Source organism: Leptonychotes weddellii, chromosome 6, assembly GCF_054177405.1.
Source record: "Leptonychotes weddellii isolate Sample4059 chromosome 6, ASM5417740v2, whole genome shotgun sequence".
Taxonomy (NCBI): domain Eukaryota; kingdom Metazoa; phylum Chordata; class Mammalia; order Carnivora; family Phocidae; genus Leptonychotes; species Leptonychotes weddellii.
This window is the reverse complement of record NC_138374.1, coordinates 79,903,348-79,922,795: the sequence shown is the minus strand read 5'-3', so window position 1 is coordinate 79,922,795 and position 19,448 is coordinate 79,903,348. Positions and strand designations below refer to the sequence as shown.

At 39.1% G+C, this 19,448-nt stretch overlaps 2 protein-coding genes across 11 annotated transcripts in view; one reads left to right on the top strand and one right to left on the bottom strand.

Moving 5' to 3' along the window:
• The window catches only part of CDC42BPA (CDC42 binding protein kinase alpha), a 727,403-nt gene that overhangs the window by 128,600 nt on the left and 579,355 nt on the right, over window positions 1–19,448 (top strand). The gene's annotated exons all lie outside the window — the stretch shown is intronic.
• AHCTF1 (AT-hook containing transcription factor 1) overlaps window positions 1–19,448 on the bottom strand; it is a 79,790-nt gene that overhangs the window by 31,702 nt on the left and 28,640 nt on the right. For all 8 annotated transcript variants that reach the window (XR_014146383.1, XM_081824452.1, XM_081824447.1 and 5 more), the window contains 13 exons: window positions 17,893–17,977; window positions 16,194–16,332; window positions 14,700–14,832; window positions 14,435–14,616; window positions 13,924–13,985; window positions 12,956–13,084; window positions 7,458–7,548; window positions 6,353–6,442; window positions 4,179–4,319; window positions 3,439–3,543; window positions 2,444–2,537; window positions 739–862; window positions 517–573 (listed from right to left, as the gene is read on the bottom strand). Coding sequence is in view for 7 of the 8 variants with exons in the window: in XM_081824452.1 (XP_081680578.1) it covers window positions 517–573; window positions 739–862; window positions 2,444–2,537; window positions 3,439–3,543; window positions 4,179–4,319; window positions 6,353–6,442; window positions 7,458–7,548; window positions 12,956–13,084; window positions 13,924–13,985; window positions 14,435–14,616; window positions 14,700–14,832; window positions 16,194–16,332; window positions 17,893–17,977 (1,432 nt within the window). In the remaining variant the exon portion in view is untranslated. The remainder of the gene's footprint in view (window positions 1–516; window positions 574–738; window positions 863–2,443; window positions 2,538–3,438; window positions 3,544–4,178; window positions 4,320–6,352; window positions 6,443–7,457; window positions 7,549–12,955; window positions 13,085–13,923; window positions 13,986–14,434; window positions 14,617–14,699; window positions 14,833–16,193; window positions 16,333–17,892; window positions 17,978–19,448) is intronic.

Below are 19,448 nucleotides of genomic sequence, written 5' to 3'. Positions count from 1 at the left end.
AAGACCATCTGACGCTTGGGTGGCTCCGTGGGTTAAACATCTGCCTTTAGCTCAGATCATGATCTCAGGGTCCTGGGATCGAGTCCCATGTCGGGCTCCCTGCTCAGTGGGGAGCCTGCTTCTCCCTCTGCCTGCCACTTTCCCTGCTTGTGCTCACTCTGACAAATCAATAAATAAAATCGTAAAAAAAAAAAAAAAGAAAGAAAGACCATCTGGCCAGCAATGTTTCAGAACTGCTGTTGGTAACTCTGATGATGTCCTGTACACACACAAGAATCTGATGAGAGCTGTGGATCCTATCCCTAGAAAATTAAACCTAAAAGTAAATTCTGCATAGTTTCAGGTTTGCCATAGACCATCTGAACCCAACCAACAGACCCTAGGTTAACCTTCCTTTAAAAAAACTGCAAATGTGCAACTGAGATTAGATTAGATTAGATTAGTGCGAGGTTCCTATTACTCTCAAATTTTATGATGTCAGTAATACACGAATTATTTGAGTGTTTTAAAGGATACAACAGCATGTTTGCTTGTTTCAGTGACGTCGTCCAGTAGGTATATGTCAAGCAGTGCCTGTAAAAGGAATAAAAAATTCAGTGTGTTTTATATGTTCGTTCATTCACGCTCCCCATTTTCCCCAAGCCTGTGCCGGGTGGGAACAATACCGCTAACCATGTCCCCACCGCCCCTGGCAATCCTGCAGGGTCTTCATGGGGGAGCGTGTGGTCACGAACATACGTGCAGACTAGACGGAGGGTATTTTCCCGTGCCTCCTTCATCGCGCTTCCACAACCTCTCAACGCCGTCTCCTAACTGAGACACCATTTCGTCAATCATCAAGCAATCAGGGCTCCACTTCCCTCTGCAGAAAGGGTGACATTCGGGATTATTCGTTATTCGTGTTAATTCCAAACTCTTACTGATCTCCACAATCCAAAGGAGGACAGAGTTGAGAATAGGACCCAGTTAGCATCATGTGAAGTCCAGTCACCAATAAGAATTAGATGAACCCTGCAGAGGCCTCAGGCTTGGTCATCAGCAAGCCCATGTGCGCAGGTCAGGTCCCCAGGGAGAGCACGGTCCAGCTGCCAGATTCCTGAGGCGACACTCAGTTTTACCTTCTGGAGCAAAAGCCCAAGAGCATGGCAGCCAGTCGGGTATAAATATGCTACAGTGCAAAGTCAAAGAGCTATGATTTCCCTTTCACCACCTAAGTCTTCTGACCCAGTGATTCCTTAAAGAACATATCACTGAGTGCCTACACGGTGGTCAGCAGATACTGTCCCTGCCTCCTCATCTACTAACCACCAGGCGGCGGCAGTTCCTACTTCCCGAGTCAGGCACCGCATCCACTGCTCCGTCTTTATTTATATGGACTGCGTAACTTATGTGACAAGCAGGACTAGAAAGCTTAGCAAACCCATTCAGGGACACACACTTAGGAAATAACAGATCTATAATTTTAAATTATGCCTGATAGGGCGCCTGGGTGGCTCCACCCAGTAAGCGTCCAACTCTTGATTTTGGCTAGGGTCATGATCTGAGGGTCGTGAGATGGAGCCCTGCGTTGGGCTCCGCACTCAGCAGGGAGTCTGCTTCAGAGTCTCTCTCTCCTCCTCCCTCTGCTTGCATGCACACTCTCTCTCAAATAAATAAAATCTTTAAAAAATAAATAATGCCTAATAAATCTCCCAAGTCTGTGCTCAGTCTCCAAGATTACTTCTTCTAAAGCACTGGACCCCAAACTTGCCACACACCAAATTATAGCCAGCACAGCCTTTTAAGTACTGATTTCTGGGGGATTCTTACAACATGCCTGACGTCCACGCTCGTGAACCACTACTGTCAATGCTGCCCGCTGTTCTACAAGCATCAATTCCCACCTGAGGAAGATGACTAATCCCTGCTCTTTCTTCTATTATCTCTGCTTCTTTATTTCAAAGGAACCAATGAGGTTAACATTTGTGTATTTTATTTATTTATTTTAAAAAGGAGAAATAGAGGAATTAAGACAAAGAAAACAAGAAAACAGTGGCTGAAGGGCCTGAAATGCAACTGTTAACGGAAAGAACGTAAAAAGCCTAACTGGTGGTATGCTTCATGGTTTTCTAATGAATTGGAGCTTTTAGTCCTTTTCTGAATAAGAATCCTCAGGAAAAATACGTGCTTAAGTGACAGAATCTCCTCTAATAAATCAACTGTGGTAACTACTCTTAATTAGGAAATACTGAGTAACCACACTCAACTTATCAAATAAAGGTGTAACCGTTAGGTCAAGGCAAACAGGCAAACGTTACAACTAAAATAATAATGCTGTTAACAAATTCTGTCACTTTACTTAAGAATTCCACGCATTTCATCTTTCTGTAGCATGAATTCTGAGAAAGCGATGACTTCTTAAAAAAGTAACTTCTAAGAGGTTTTGGAAGGTTCTGTAAGGTACCTTGCCAGACGCTCACACTTCTGTCGACGACTGGTATAGTAGTTCTGAATTACAGGGTAGTTGTAGTACAACCTGGACAACTGCACAGCATCATCTAGAATTTTTTAAGAGTCGGGAAAAAAGTCAGTAATATTTCTGAAATATCTCAACAATACCTAAGGTCACCCACGTTAATATTTTACTATAATTGCATGATGTTGTTTAGTCTGCAGGCTTCCTAAATTTAATAACTACATACCCCTTTATTAATAGATATACAAACGAGAAAACAGAGTCTCTCACAACAGGCGGTAAAAACAAGGATGCTGGCTTAAAACTCTGGAAAAGCTATTCCAGAAATGATTCTACCCCCTTAATCCTTAGTCACATCCTTAATTTCAAATGATAATTAGAAAGCAAGCAGTATTCACTATTTAAGTAAAAATCAAAGAGAATAATGAAAAAGTAAGGTTAACGGCAATTAGCAAAGGGACAGAAGTGCTTCTCAATAGAATGTAACATGTGCCCTGGAAATGCAAGAAGTTAGAGGCCTTAGAAGTGTTCTACATAAGCAGAGCAAAAGTCAAATTCCCTAATTATTGGTATTGGCACAAATTATTAGATGAAAAGAGGTATTCCAACTGATGGCAAATAATCTTGGTTAATAAGCATATTAAAAGAACTCTTAAGGAGAAAAAGATCGGCAAACTAGATTATAAAACCCACAGCTGAATGAATCTAATTTATAGCTGATGGTATCATTGAACCCTTTTTCAGAACGATGTTTTGTTAAATATTCTTTCCTTTTATGTCATTCGGCCCAATATGCATGTATGGAACACCTGTGCATCGGGTGTGGGGCAGGAAACTAGAGATACAACGTGAGAAAGAATGTAAGACTAGAAGAAAATGTAAGAGGGATGGTGGAAGAAAGGAAATCCGAAAATGAGAAACCCCAAATGATAGAGATTTGAGAATGTTTCCACTAATATCTACAGATTAAGTAAATGTTTTACCTACGCCCTCCGGTAAAAGCCCAGAATGACAGAACCAAAGCACCACTTGTGTGTACTGGCAGATGAGCCGGGTAACCAGGCACTTTTTGTGCAAGTCCATGAGGCCTGTGAGGATGAAACACCAGTTGTGTAACATTCAATTTATCAACCACACATGAAAAATCAAGACCCTGGACAGTTCCCAAAATCGAATTATTTGGCGACTTTTAACAGCATTATGTGTATTTTTAAACACACTTAGCCTGAACAAATAACCTCCAAAATGCTAAAGTAACTCACTAAGTAGGTATTTTAGGTAAATATGCTTCCACCTAAGCTACATTTCCATTTAGCTAGTTTCAGAAGTCAAATGTAGACATTAACACAAACTAGCACAATAACATATCAATATAGGTTGTTCAAACCGGGCCTTTAAGTGAAACTGCCTCTTTTGTTTAAATGGCAAAACAGAGACAAACACTTACAATGACTTCTGTGAATAAAAACTTACATAAACTTTCAGAATGTGAAACTCCACTGGAAGTACGTATACTACGTTCACTGGCAGTTTAACCCGCAAATTTCCCAAGCTTGCTTCAGCATGGGCTCACGGCATATCTAATAACATTCTCTAGTTTCCATTTAAAAAGTTAAAATTAAAAAGGCCTCTCTGCACAGTGATGCATCTAAGACATGGAAGTTTATTGTTTCTCGAAGTAAAATTTAAATAAAAGCTCATTCCTATTACATAAAGAGCACACCTCTCTCCGTGATCTCTTGGGCCTCTGTGGTAAAACAGTTTAAGACGGAATTAAGGTTGCTGAGGAGCAAGTAGCACTGCTGGAGCGCCTGGATGGTCTGCGGGTCGGCGAAACGACACGAGCCATCAAATAACGGTGTACCTTTCCGGGAGGAAATACTAGGTTAGTTCTGACACAATAAATCTGAATTAGTTAAAATCATAAATGCAAAATTTCTCAAACTCCTATTAACTACAGAATCAGACTATACATTATGAGATTTACAAAAACACGGTGGAAATGGCAAATAACCTTAAGAAACCAAGAAGGGACAAATACAAATCCCTATCCTAGTTTTTTAAGATGCAGAACGAGGTAAACAATGTGAGCAGAGGAAGGGAATATGGAGTCCACTTCAGGCTGACTAGAAATGAGGTCTATTCATTAAATGCTTCTCCCTCAAATAAAAATCTTTCATACCAGATCTTTTATGTGCCATGTTGTCTTGTCATGATTTTATAAGAGCACTTTTTCCACCCCCGCCTTCAAAGTGAGACATTAAAAATTAAGACCCAGATAAAGACTTATGATAATAAAACTGCATGCTTGTTACAATTCATTGTAGACTTGGTTGTCCTTTCATTTAAATTCAACAGTGAGTTTACAAATTCATTTTTCCAGAAAAAATGGGTATTTTAGTTCCTACTGGTTACATCTTTTGGGTAAGATTTAATCACATTAATATTTAATGGATAATTGGAAACCAGAAAACATAATTAGAAATCCTTCCTCAATCAAATGGATTTGTTTTACTTCCAATACATTTAAAATACTATGCTTTGAATTTTAATTACATTTAGGTTTTTTAAAAGAAACTCCATTAACCAGTAACGAAGCTCAAGGCAGCAAGAGTGGCTGAGTTACCAGGTTCAAACCTGAAGTACCACATTATGCTCAAAGTATAACAAAGGCATACAATTTATGAACTGATCTGAATATTTTTCTTTTCTTACATGAATTACATTACCAGTCCTGAAAATATTTTCCACTCAAAAAAATACATTTTTTTTGCCCTGACTCTGAATTACCAGGTGTTTGTTTCTCACTTCAACTGTATTAAGTGATTAAATATTTTAAATTATTTCATGTTTATAAGTTTCGTAAGTATGGCCTAAAACTACCATAGAACCCTATGTCTATAGTAGCAGATTCTCTACTAAGAATAACTTATTTAAAAAGTCCACTTATTCATTCATCATTGACACAATGATAGAAATAACAAAAACATATACTTCTAAATAAACAAATTATACTTTCACGTACAGAGCAATCATGTATTATACCCTGATTATTTTTGCACATAATGGGTTTTTGATATTTATAGGACACCTCAAGACTCAAAGTGGACAACAGATGAATAAGTAAGACTGTCAAGAAGAAAAATGACTTTGAATGACTGATAATGACATGTGCTAGTAGAAGAAAGAGGTGAATGAGTTTTTGCCCTCCTCTTCAGCTTTTTTATAGTCATAAATATTTTAAATAGAAAATGAGTAAGTAGGCGAGCTTCTGAGGTCAACTGCCATACTCTCCTGACACCATCATCAGCAAACTTCATAAATTAATCTCTTAAGATCAAAGATAAGGTATAGCTCTGAAACTTGGTACTGTAGACATATTAACATGTTGCCCGTTTAACAATCTACTGCAAAATCTCGCTCAAAAAATAATTCTGTTAGAGCGCCTGACAGGCTCAGTGGTGGTGCAGGTGACTCTTAATCTTGAGGTTATAAGTTTGAGCCCCACGCCAGGTGTAGCCATCACTTAAATAAAATCTTTAAAAACAAAAATAATACAATTTTGCCACCCCAATATTAAAAGAAATGGTTTTCTTCTGAGACTTCTTTAAAGAGTTTACATTACAAGTTCAGGGGCACCTGGGTGGCTCAGTCGGTTAAGCGTCTGCCTTCAGCTCAGGTCATGATCTCAGGTCATGATGGAGCCCTGCATCAGGCTCCCCGCTCAGCGGGGAGCCTGCTTCTCCCTCTGCCTCTGCTGCTCCTCCCTAAGGCTCATCCTCTCTCGCTCTCTCAAATAAATAAATCTTAAAAAAAAAAGTTTACAACTTCAAAATGATTAAAATTGTCATGTACTTAAAACACAGACCAAGGTTAATTTTTTAATACAATACTTACACAGTCTGTCAAATTCCTCTTTTGTAAAAACCACTTTATTCCATGTCCATTCAAGAACAAAGCGCAGATTAGCCGCAGAATTTGGTTGTTCTTATTTGTAAATATCAATGAAAAAAAAAAAAGAATTCTCAATTACAAACAAAAAATTAGTAACTTCAGTGGGGAACCCTGACAGAGACCATGCTGATCAAGTGAGCAATGTGAACATCAACACAACAGAAACAAACTGGTACGAAAACACAGCAAGGAGCACATCATTTTATGCAGCACTGCTGTGAAAAATGTAAAATCTGATCATGAGGAAAGGTTAACACACACACATTGAAAGGCTGTCTGCAAAATGATAGGCTTAAATCTTTAAAAACGCCAATTTCTTGAAAGATAAAAGCTTAGGAATTACATGAGATTAAGAGAGATTAAAGGGACATAAAAACTAAACACAAAGTATATTCTGGATTACATCCTGGATTCCCTATCCCTATAAATGCTACCAAGGACATTATTGGCATGATTAGTAAGATTCCAGTAAGGTCTGAGATCAGATAATAGCATATTCAATGTTTTTCTGATTTTTCTAAGTACACAGTGGTTTTGTAATGACTGTTCTTGGAAAGAATACTGATAATACAAGTACAGAAACGTTGATGTCCTCAACTTATTGTCAAATGACTCAACAAAAATAATGTGGGTGTGAGTGTGTGTTTTTAAAGAGGGGGATACACAACAGCTGGGATGAATCCCAAAGAATTTTGCCCAAGAGTCGATCCCAAAGGTTACATACTATATCATTTCATTTTGGAACATTTTTGCAATGACAAAATTATAGAAGTAGAGAATAGACTGGTGGCTCCCGGGGGTTAGAGGTGGGAGGAGGTAGGTGTGGCTATAAAAAAGGACAACGTGGGGATCCTGACTGAGCTACTGTCCTGCAGGGGGGAAGGTGGTGATAAAAGGGTACACAGGATCTCTCTAAATAATGTCTTAAAATAGCAATGTGAACCTATAATTATCTCAAAATAAAGTTTAAACCCCCCAAATGAATTAATCATTTAAACAATTTAAAATACGAAAGTAATTTTTTATTCATTAAAAACTATAATCTTACCTTCTTTTGTCCACTTTTTGATACATCCAGTCAAAAGTCCCAGGCAACTTGTGTGGATCGCTGCTGACAATATAGCTTCTAACTGTTCTTCCTGAACCATGCATTAAAAAAAGAAGGAAAAAGAGTAAGAAGTGAAGATAAAGGATATCTGATCACAGACTCAGAGACAGCAAATTCTATAAGAATTCAAACATTTAGGGGCACCTGGGTGGTTCATTCGGTTAAGCATCCAACTGCTGATTCTGACTCAGGTCATGATCTCAGGGTCCTAGAATCGAGCCCCACAAGGGGCTCTGTGCTCAGCAGGGAGTCTGCTTGAGGATTCTCTCTCCCTATGCCCCTCCCCCCACATGCACTCTCTCTAAAATAAACAAATCTTAAAAGAAAGAATACAAACATTTCAAGGGGTAGAAATAAAACATTTCAGGTGCGCCTGGACGGCTTAGTCGTTGGGCGTCTGCCTTCAGTTCAGGCCATGATCCCAGAGTCCTGGGATCAAGCCCCATGTTGGGCTCCCTGCTCAGCGGGAAGCCTGCTTCTCCCTCTCCCACTACCCCTGCTTGTGTTCCCTCTCTCACGCTCTCTCTCTGTCAAATAAATAAAAAATCTTAAAAAAAAAAAAATTTCATAGCTCACTAGGTGGCTATAAACACAAACACAGTAACAAGCATTGGTGGTGACATGAAGTAACTGGAATCCTCATACACTGATGGTGGGAATGTAAAATGGTAAAGCCACTTTGGGAAACTTAAACACGGAGTTACCTCATGACCCAGCCAACTCCACACCCAAAAGAAATGAAAACACATGCCCACACCAAAACTCTACATGGAACAACATTATTCATAATAGACCCAAACTGGAAACAAGCCCATCAACGAAAGAATGGATAAATGAACTGTGGTACGCTCCTTATACAGAAATTACGTGACACAGACATTAAACGGGACGAGGGACTGATGCATGCTACCACATAAATAAACTGTGGATTCATATAAGGAACAAGGAAGTCTATGATGACTGAAAGCAGAGGAGTGGTTATCAAAAGCCAGGGCGTGAGGGGGAGAATATGGGTTTTTTGTGGGGGTGATAAAAATGTTCTCAAATTGAATGGGGGGATAGGTGCACAATTCCATGGATTTATTAAAAACCACTGAATTAGACATTGTAAGCAGGTGACTGTAAGATATAGCCGTGTCTTAGTAAGTCTGTTACTTAAAATCATTATAAATCACACTGAATATCAAAGAAATCTATGAATGGCATAGAAATAGATCAGATTAATGGGAAGAAATAAAAATCCAGAAACAGAACCCAGTACACACAAAGGAAATCAAATGAATGTGGTATATCTCAGTAGCATGAGCAAAGGATATTCTGCGTTCTATTTTATAAGTGGTGTAGCACAGCTGGACTCATCATCATCCGGGAGAAAGAAAATCAACCTTTACCTGATGTGATACACAAAGATAAACTGAACCCTTAAATGTTAAAGAAACATTTAAGTGTTAGACTTATTAAGCCAGAGCTATAAAATACATCTGACTACAAAAATACTAATTTGTATATAGCAAAAGATACCATAAAACAAATCAAGAGGAAAACAGTAGGGGGAGGATCTAGAAGATTTACGACAAAAAGGGTAAATATGTATCATAAAGAATTTCCATAGATAACCCAGTAAAAAAAGGGTAAACCCTATAAATATGTAATTAACAGAATACTGACCAGTCAATAAAAATATGAAATTGCATCTGTATCATCCTTTTCATGTATATGAAGAAGGGATATATAAAGAAATGCATGAAAGAAAAGTATAAAGTCCATGCACCATGTATACAAACAAATAATTACAAAGTGGACATTGACAACACCCCACCCAGGTTTAGACTGAGAATATTTGGCAGTAACCTGGAAGCTGTGTCTGCTCTGACCTGACCAAAAGCAAATCCCACCCTCCCCTCCCATCTCCCATGGCAACCACGACCCTCTCCTGCCTTCTGAAGTCATCACTTTCTTGCTTTCTTTTTGCTTTAACTCTACATGTGCATCACTAAAGAATACAGTTTAACTTGGCCTGTTCTAGGAATGGAGTTTAAAAAATAAAAAGAAAGGTACACGAAGAATGGTTAACAAAATGCCAATACTTATATGCCTCCAAACACTTTAGCCAATTTTCTAAATCCAAATTATTCATGTATTATTGATGTAATTGGAAAAAAACCTAAACGGGTTGGAATACCAGGTTTAATCACAGAAAACACTAAATGCTGTTTTATTCATGTGGCTGAATTACAGGTAATTTTTTCTTGTTTCACATTTTTAAGATATTATTGCTTTAAATAAATTTGACAGTATGTAATCAGAAAACAATAATCTGTACTAAATTCCTTAAAGTGAGAAAGTTAAATGGAGCACTTGGAGCACCCAAGGCCCTGAGGACGAGGATGAGCAATGAGTTCTCTGCCATCAGAAGTTGAAGCACCAGGCAGGAAAGGCAGTTCCAGTCCCTGACGGGAGGATGGGCAGGGCCACTGGGGCCAAAGTTTCCTAAGGTCTTTCAATGAACCCAATCAAGAGCTGCAGAAAGCCATCTTGAATTTGGTGCTTTTTCTCCTTGTCTTGTTGAGGGCAGGGGAATGGACACCACAAAACAGACAAAAGACTGATCAAAGGTGTCCTTTGAATATGTATATGGTTGGAAATCAACAGCCCATAGTTAGATGATGCTGTTTTATCAAACCCTCAACAGTATTCTTGGGCCATTAGACAGAAAGAATAGATCTCTTCTACACAACCTATTAGCAATTCTTCCATAACTCTCACAAGGTAGATGAGTTAAAAAGACCATATTACTCACAATGAACAAAAGAAACCTTATCATTAACTGCTTTTAACCTTTTCTGAACAAAAGAAAATTGTTACCTGTGGATAAAGATGGAACATCACGCACAGCCATTTACTTCCTGCATCTGGATCATCACCAGACCCCAGTGAATAATCGTAAAGAGCAGAGATAGGTATCAATCAGCAAGGGCAAAGAAAAGAGAAGGCATCATGGGGTAAGACAGCTCAACAAAATCCGTGAACAGCAGTCATGAGGAAAGGTGACAGACCCAGCAGTGTGAGGGAAACCACGTCCTTAGGTCCTCACAGAGGGGAGCTACAGATGAGAATGCAATCGGGTTAGCTCTCTGAGCCCTCAGGCTAAGTCCTTGGAGAAACCAGGTACAGAGGAAAGTGGGGGGCAAGAGTGGTCAGACCCAGGGCTGAAAACAGGCAACTGGTGGACACTTAGTCTATGGAACAGCCAGTCATTGATCCCACAGCAAAGAACCATGGATGCCTGCCTCACAGATCTTTGGAAAAATGGGATGGCCCCAACCAAAGTATGGGCTTTCTCCACTGTAATGGTGCACGTCCCATCTACTATCCCCAAGAAAAGGATGCCTCTACATGAACTATACCCACGCAAAAGAGAGTGTATCATCTGTTACTGACCCACTTTACATACGAACAGATGACCAAGGGCCACCAAACACGTAAGGAGAGCCACCGGCATCAAAGAGACTAAAGGAAGAAAACCAACTGCAGAGGAAACAGAGCTAACGCAGAGAACCAAGTAAGACTGTGAACACACATGGACAGGAGCTGGTTCATCCATAAAACAGAATACTATGAACAAAAGACTGAGCAAAGAAGAAGTACTCCAAAAATTTTAAATGAGGGTCAAATCTTTAAAAAGCTAATAGGAAGACAGGGAGATGATGAAGAAATCTCCCCAAAAATAGAACCAGAGGTAAAGGTGACAAAACACTGGGCAACAAAGGTAATCTAACAGAAGGTCACACCCTTCATCTAAAGAGGCTCCACAAGAGCAAAAACAAACTGAGAAGAAAAAAAGTTAAGCTTGTGTGAGATGGGCAAGGTTTTGTTTTGTTTTTTATTTTTTTTTTAAAAGATTTTATTTATTTATTTGAGAAAGAGAATGAGAGAGAGAGAGCATGAGAGGGGGGAGGGTCAGAGGGAGAAGCAGACTCCCTGCTGAGCAGGGAGCCTGATGTGGGACTCGATCCCAGGACTCCAGGATCATGACCTGAGCCGAAGGCAGTCGCTTAACCAACTGAGCCACCCAGGCGCCCTTGTTTTGTTTTTTAAAGGCCACTTGGAAACTCCAGGAAAAAACAAGCTACATAATAAGAACATTAACATTGATCACGACATGACCATGTGGTAAACACAGATACAAAAATATAAAAGGAGGGGGAACGAGGAGAGGAAATCTCCCAACGATAATAGAATCGAGTATTTCTCTTCACTCCATGAAATTAAGTATTAAAATCCAACCATAAGTGTTAAACCACAGTGGCAATATTTATATTCCTTCAGATGTTTAAAAGGCTCTTTTTCCAGCAATTCATTATGTTTCACAACTGTAATTTTTAAATAACTTTATCCAAACACTACCTGGGGAGAGTTAACATTTTCTCTTTCTCCATGGGAAATGGAGCTTACTTCATTTAGCATGTTTTACTAACAAACAATGAGTTAAAATAAAGGTGAATTATGAGCTGTCCCCAGGCAACACTGTTTACTGCTAGAATGTGTCCTGGCAGGTAAACTGTACTGGGACCAGGAAAACTGTGAATGGATTATAAACCTCCACTCGGAAGTTAAGGTTCTGGCTTCCACGAGTGAGTCTGACCTCGAGAACCAACGGCCCTGTTTTGCAGGAACCTCGAATCTTCTCACACGCTCTCAGAAGATACTGGTTTCTATAAAACACTGCATCAGAATCACAGCAAGGGCTTTTTTTAAAGATTTAGTGAGAGAGTTAGAGTGTGAGCACAAGCAGGCAGAGGGGCTGAGGGAGAGGGAGAAGCAGACTCCCCGCTGAGCAGGGAGCCCCATGCAGGGCTCGATCCCAGGACCCCGGGATCATGACCCAAGCCGAAATGAAGAGTCAGATACTTAACCGACTGCGCCACCCAGGCGCCCCCCACATCAAGGGCTTATTAAAACACTGAGTGCTGGGCTCCACTCCTAGAATTTCTGATTAAACAGCGCTATGATAGAAACCATGAACAAGTTCCCAGTGACGCTCATACCAGTGATCACATGCTTTTGTTCTAGACCATGAGATCTACCTAAGTCAAGATGATTTCCACTCAGAGAGGTCTCATTTTCTTGCACCCATGCAGTTCCCACAGGGGCTGGAAAATGGCCCCAGGCCTGTTATAACAGCTTCTACTCATGACATGCCATGATGGGCCTCCTGTCCTATATCCTTCTATACAGCTAAGTGAACCTGGTGCCAAGTTATGGCCTACTAAGTCCTGGGAGTATGTATTTTAAGCCAAACCCAAGACCATAACTAGTGATCATGCAGAGTGCATCTACTGAATCTACTTTTGCAGAAATTATCTAGTAGACTTTTATTATAATAGAAAGCTAAGAAAATAGTTCAAAAGAAACAACAGCGTTAGAAATCATCTCACCTGACTTAAACTGGAAGGGTGAGTATCAGTAAGTCTCGGTGACAGAAGGCCAGCCATAAGACATCTATTATAGCCATCAGGTATGAATTCACTGAGGGATGCTCCTGATTTCTTTAAAAACCTCAAAGTCTGTAAAGATCGATGAATAAATATCAATCAAGACACAATTTCAAATAATCAAATTTAAGAATAATAAACTTATCACCCTACTTTATACTTAATATTTTGAGAATAAAGCTAAAAGACACGGAATAGAAATTGTAAGACTCCATTTTTAAACTTCTTGCAAGGAAAAGGGTTTATAGGTTCTTGAGCTAAACCAATGCTTGCTAGTTATAAATAATATTACTGATAAGGGTACTTTGGGTGGCTTTTTGTTTTTATGACGGGTAACCCTGTTACCTTCTCCAAAGCTGACAGAGCTGGTGACAGATCTTAATGTACACACACACACACACACACACACCCCTGCCGTTTATTCCTTCTGATCTAATGTAAGAGAGATCTAATATGAATATAAATATGGCATTCAGGCACATCTAGCCGATTATCAATTTTGAAATCTGCCATTTTGTGTTTTCCTGGGAAAGTCTTTTTCAACATATAGTCATCCCCACTTGTGCCAGGCACTGTGCTAGGCACCTTCTTTGCATTACTTCACTTATTCATAAGCTTCCTGAGAAGAAAGAGGAGAATTAAGAGTACGGATACAAAGGGATATGGTGAAGGCACTGACCTACTTCCACTCTTTTCCTTAACGTTCAAGTAGCTAACATCCACACAACCCCAATACTTCTTCTGGCAGGCTGCCATCAGTAACTGATGCTACTAACTGCTCATATCACAAACCTAGCAGAAGCTACCATTTAAGCTGAAACAACAGTTTATATAATTAACACTAAAGAAAGTTTAAATCCATGATCTGACTTCAGTTCAATAAGGCACACTCTGTCCACATTGTTACCTACCTCCTTTTGAAAGCCATTACAAGTTATATGAACAATTCCTGAGTTTAACAAACAAGTGGCATCTAAAAAAAAAATGTAAAAAAAAAATGTGCTTACATATTATACTGTAGATGGCATTAATACACCAAAATTTATCCTAACAAGAGATTGCTAGGCAAGATATCAAAATTATTACATATAATAAATTTTAAAATAATTTTTCCAGGTATTTCCATCCTGACAAGATACCAAACTTCAACATAAATAATAGTTACCTTTTCTAGCAAATTCATAATAGTGATAATATCTTTATAAAATACCTAAGTATTAAATTTCTCATGTACATATCAAATTAATTTCCTAAGTTACCCATATATTAACAGTAATGAGACATGAACAGGTAACTATATATACATGTATACTACACACTATATACATACCACACATATACTATACAAATATATATTACACACATGCATACATACTCGTGCATGTTATTTTTCTCGAAAGCTAATGTTAAGGAAATACATACCAAAATTGTAAATATTTGCATTAAAAAACTGCTCAGGAGGTGGATATGAAGGAGGAATTCCTCGACTTAAGCTTCTCTCATTTACTAGTATATCCAAGATGTAATGTGGGTAAGTCTTGTTCACAACAGAATCCAGTGACCACAATGCAAAATAAGAGCAATTATGCAGATATTCTCCTGATCTAAAAGAAAATGTTACAAAATCATTAAATGACTGAGCTGCTACACATACAAACACGAAAAAGAAGAGAGGGCGAAATCATACCTTAACGAATCTGGCATCTGTGCATGATACCAGCGATTTATGTCAAAAAGCCCCAAATACATAGAAGGCTTTCCTTGTCCATATATATTCACCTGCCAGGTAAAGACTGAAACACTAGTGTCAGGAGACAGAGCTAAAAGAAAAGAATATAATTTTTATAAATTGAATAAATAATCACAAAGTAAAACTAGCCCAAATAAAATTTTAGCAACATTTTGACATAAATTAAGAAGTTTTAATCATATTTGGTATTTCAAAGTACAGTTCTATCGCTCATTCTATAAGAAGGGTTTCATTCTGTAAGAAGGGTTTCATTCACTTATATCTTTACTATTTCTCCATTTCAAGATTTTATTAAAAAGTACTCATCAGAAAAGTTATATCCTGGTTTGTTTTCACTTAACACTTTGGCAACTTTGAGGTGTTGGACGTAAAAGTAGAGAATTATTTGAATGCATATTCTCCCAACAAGGGAACACAGCCAGTACCAGAGAATATCAATACTGAAAACGGACGCTTTGAGGCATTTAATTCTTTGGAGGAATTCTAGTTGAGAAGGGCTAATCCAGCTCTTTGGGAAAGGGGGGGAAGACAAGGAAGGACCTGGATGGTGGTGGTGGGGAATGGAAAGATAGGAACAAAGTAAGAGGCACCAATGAGAGAAAAAAGTAAATATCTGAAAAAGTAAACAATGGGAAACAAAAAAGAGGGGAGTGGGGAATGAGAAAAGATAAGCGTTTGAAGAGTTGTGTTTGGGGCATGTTTAGTTGGACGTGAAGACTGGACCACAAATACAGACGTGGAACAAGCACAGAGGACATGCCCAGGACGGAGGAATGAACCATGAGGATGAATCCCAGTAAGAACACACACAAGCAGGGCCCTAGGGAGCATGTCCAGAGCTGAACGAACCTATGCAGGTATCACATTTATTTCTCACCGCCACCCTTTGCAAAAGGTACAACTGTATTATTCCAAAGATGGGGAAAGGGAGGCTCAGAAATGTGAAATAATTTGTCAAAGGTCACAACTAGTGACAGAGCAGAGATCTGAAGCCATGATGGATTCCAAATCGATGCCGTTTTTCCTATGCAAGGGCTGTTTACCAGGAAGAAGGGATGATACTAAAGGAAAGAGAAAAATTAAAGACAACCAAGGCCTGTTTGCCATAGGTCTCAAAAAATACACAGAAGGAACCATTATTCATAAACTATTCATACTAGTCAAAACTAGAGACCATTCTTGCCTGTTTAGAGGGCTGGATTAAAATACAAGGATCCCTTAATCTATTGGACTCTTGAGTTCTGCATAGCAAACTGGAGAGTGAGAATAGTGACAATTTGATACAGACCTAAAGAATATTCCAATTTTTTAACTGCCAGGAGTATGAACTCTAAAAAGCAGTCTGTCAAATCTTACATCAAGATAACTATTAAAATCAAGCATTCCACATGACATATAATAAGAGTGCTTTTAAGCAACCTTCATTCATACCTTCCTCTCTGTCGCCATGATACCGATATTTCTCTATACTCTGGCATCCCAACAGTTTGGTATTACTAGTCTGTCCCCTCAAAGGAAACATGCCACCCGTGAGGTCCAGTGTGTATCTTTCTTCACAGTACTCTAACCCCTGAAACAGAAAATCTCTATCTTAATGGAATTCTAAGCCAGAAATCATTCAAAAATTAAATGTTCTCTGTATTTAAAGAGTTTTACATGATACAAAGAAAACACAAAAAAGTAAAGAGTAAAGAGAGCAAATCACTGAAAAGGGCTCTGAAATTTTATATAGCATAAAACATAGATAAAAGGCTAAACTTAGTCTCTTGAAAACAGTGACCAACAAACCTTCTAAAGCAGTTATCAACCACGGGAACCTTCAGGCACTTTTGGCTGGAGTGTGAACTGGACTAACCATCACTATTCTCTACAAAGATACTCCAGGCCAGCAAACCTGCTCCTCTGTTCTCAGAGAAATTCTTGCTCTAGAACAGCAGCCCATATATTTTTTTTTGTTCATCAATCTCTTTAAGAAGCTGGGGCGCCTGGGTGGTGCAGTCAGGTGAGTGTCTGACTCTTGGTTTCAGCTCAGGTCGTGGTCTCAGGGTCATGGTAAGATTTAGCCCCACAATGGGCTCCATGCTCAGCAGAGTCTGCTTGGGATCCTCTCTTCTTCTCCCTACCCCTCCCACTTGTGCATGCCTGCTCTCTCTCTCTCAAATAAATAAATCTTTAGTGGGAAAAAAAAGAAAAGAATCTAAGAAAGCTATTAAACTCCCCCAGAAAAATGCATAATCATAAAAATGTCACACATAATTCACAGACTTCATGGATTCTTTAAAGCCCATCCACATAACTTCAAACACTAGGTTAAGAAAGACTGTCCTACAGAAAGGAATGTAGGGGCTGACCACGTAGCTATTAGCAGCACACCACCTTTTCTTCAAATTCAGCTGGAGAAACAGTCATCTGAAAGGCTAATGCATTCATCCTCTTTTGTAAGTGGCAAGACCATTTTTTTAATTAAAAAAATGTGTATTTTTTTAAGATTTTTATTTTTAAGTGGGGCGCCTGGTTGGCTCAGCCAGTTGAGCATCTGACTCTTGATTTTGGCTCAGGTCATGATCTCAGGGTTGTGAGATCAAAAGCCCCACATCAGGCTCCGTGCTGAACGTGGAGCCTGCTTAAGATCCTCTCTCCCTCTCCCTGCCACCTACCCCACTTGCGCTTTTTCAAAAAAAAACCCAAAAAACGAAAAACATTTTTAAGTAATCTCTACACCCAACGTGGGGCTCAAACTCACAACCCCGAGATCAAGGGTTGCATGCTCCACTGACTGAGCCAGTCGGGTGCCCCAAGACTGTTTATAAAGTCACCCCATGGCTTACTGCTTGATATATTAGAGCAACAAAGTGCGGCATATTTTCCTGTGTACCAATTAGGTCACAAGATGAGTTGTGTCCAATCCCCTCATTTTAGATGAAAATGATACGTGGGGAAGTTAAGAAGGCTATGTTGGTAAAACTGCTAGTCTTCTGTTCCCTAATCTAACACTTTTTTCATTACATTGTGATACAGTATTAACTTGAATAGAAGAATAACTTTTCACTATGTTAATATCTTAAAGACTAAAAAAGGCAAAACAATGATAAAATGGTCATAATGAACCCATATTCCCAGTACCATTTACCTCATACAAGACTTGTCCTGATGCCAAACACTTTCTATCACCAAAGGCCAGCTGAAGTAGATGTAAACTCAACACATCCCCTTCACTGAAAGAAAGAGAAACGAGCTGAGAAGAAACACTCAAGATCCTACTAATATATCAAGCAGCTCTTTCTGTCTAGTATACAATACTGAGTGCACAGGACAAAACTAAGGTCAACATGAAGAACTTACTGTGATTTAGTTTTCACAAAATGCAGTCCTTTGAAACAATAACTGATTTTTATTTTTAACAGATTCTAATTAACTTAAGCTGATGTTATTTGGACACTTTAGGTGACCCCTTATGTGGCAGAGACTACAGCGGTGTACCCAACACCGCTTCTCCCCGTCTTTAACAGGTGTGCTCTGAGCTGGGTGCAGGAGGCCCACGTTCTGGCCAACAAGATGCGTACAGAATTATCCCATGGCAACTACAGAAAACTGTCCTTAGGGGACTGCATGTCCTTTGTTCCTTCTTCCACCATCTCGTTATGCTTCTACCTAAAATGAAGATCTTGCTGCCCGGGACCACAGGATGAGGGCTATACAGTATGAATATAAAGCAAAGATCCCAAATCAACTCCTCACTGCTCAAGGACAGCGTGCAGTATTAAGAGCACAGATTTCCATATTGTCTGAATGTGAATTCTTATTCTTTCTGGCTGATCTTTCTTAGAACACATATTCTACTTGGCCTCCAGGATACCACATGATCTTCATGTTCCTCACACTACACTATCCATAGTCCTCTGCTGGCTGTTCTACCCTCTGCTTCTCCACCATCAATTATCTCCACGTGCAGAAGGATTCCCAGCTCTCTTCTCTACTGTTCTCACTCTGAGCTAGTGGTTCCCTATCTTGGTGCTTATTATTACAATCATCAAAGAAGCTTTGACAAAATACTAATGCTCAGACCCTCCCATCAGAAACTAATTTAGACCAGACCAAATTCATATACTTACCTTATCCTGGCCTCCATGGCCTTATATAAACTAGTTCTACTCTTCTGACCTCATCTATGACCAGTCTGCATTCTACCCTTTACCGCTCTTCTTCCTTTTCCTTGAGACATTTTTCTAAGGCCTTTGCATTCTTTCCCCCAGATCTCCGCAATGGCTCTCCTACCTACCTGCCCCAACTGACTTCGTTCAAATCTCCCCAATCACACTATCTAAAAGAGCAGTTCCCTATACCACACATTCCATATCTCCTCTCCCAGCTTTTTCTGTATTTAACATCACTAACTGAAATTATATGAAATACATGCACTAGTATATTTATGAAATATACTCGCTGAAATAGAACATCTAGAAGAATAGAAATTTATTGGTGCTACGCATTGTTACATTTTCGACAACAGTCACTAGCACATATAAACACTCAATGATTTTGTGGAATGAATAAACACATGGACATGAAACAAAGACAAATAACCTCTAAAAGACCAAATATTAAATAAGACAAACTGCATACAACCAACATTAAAGGGAACACCAGTCACTTTTCCATATTACAAAATTAATGTGGCTTGATTGA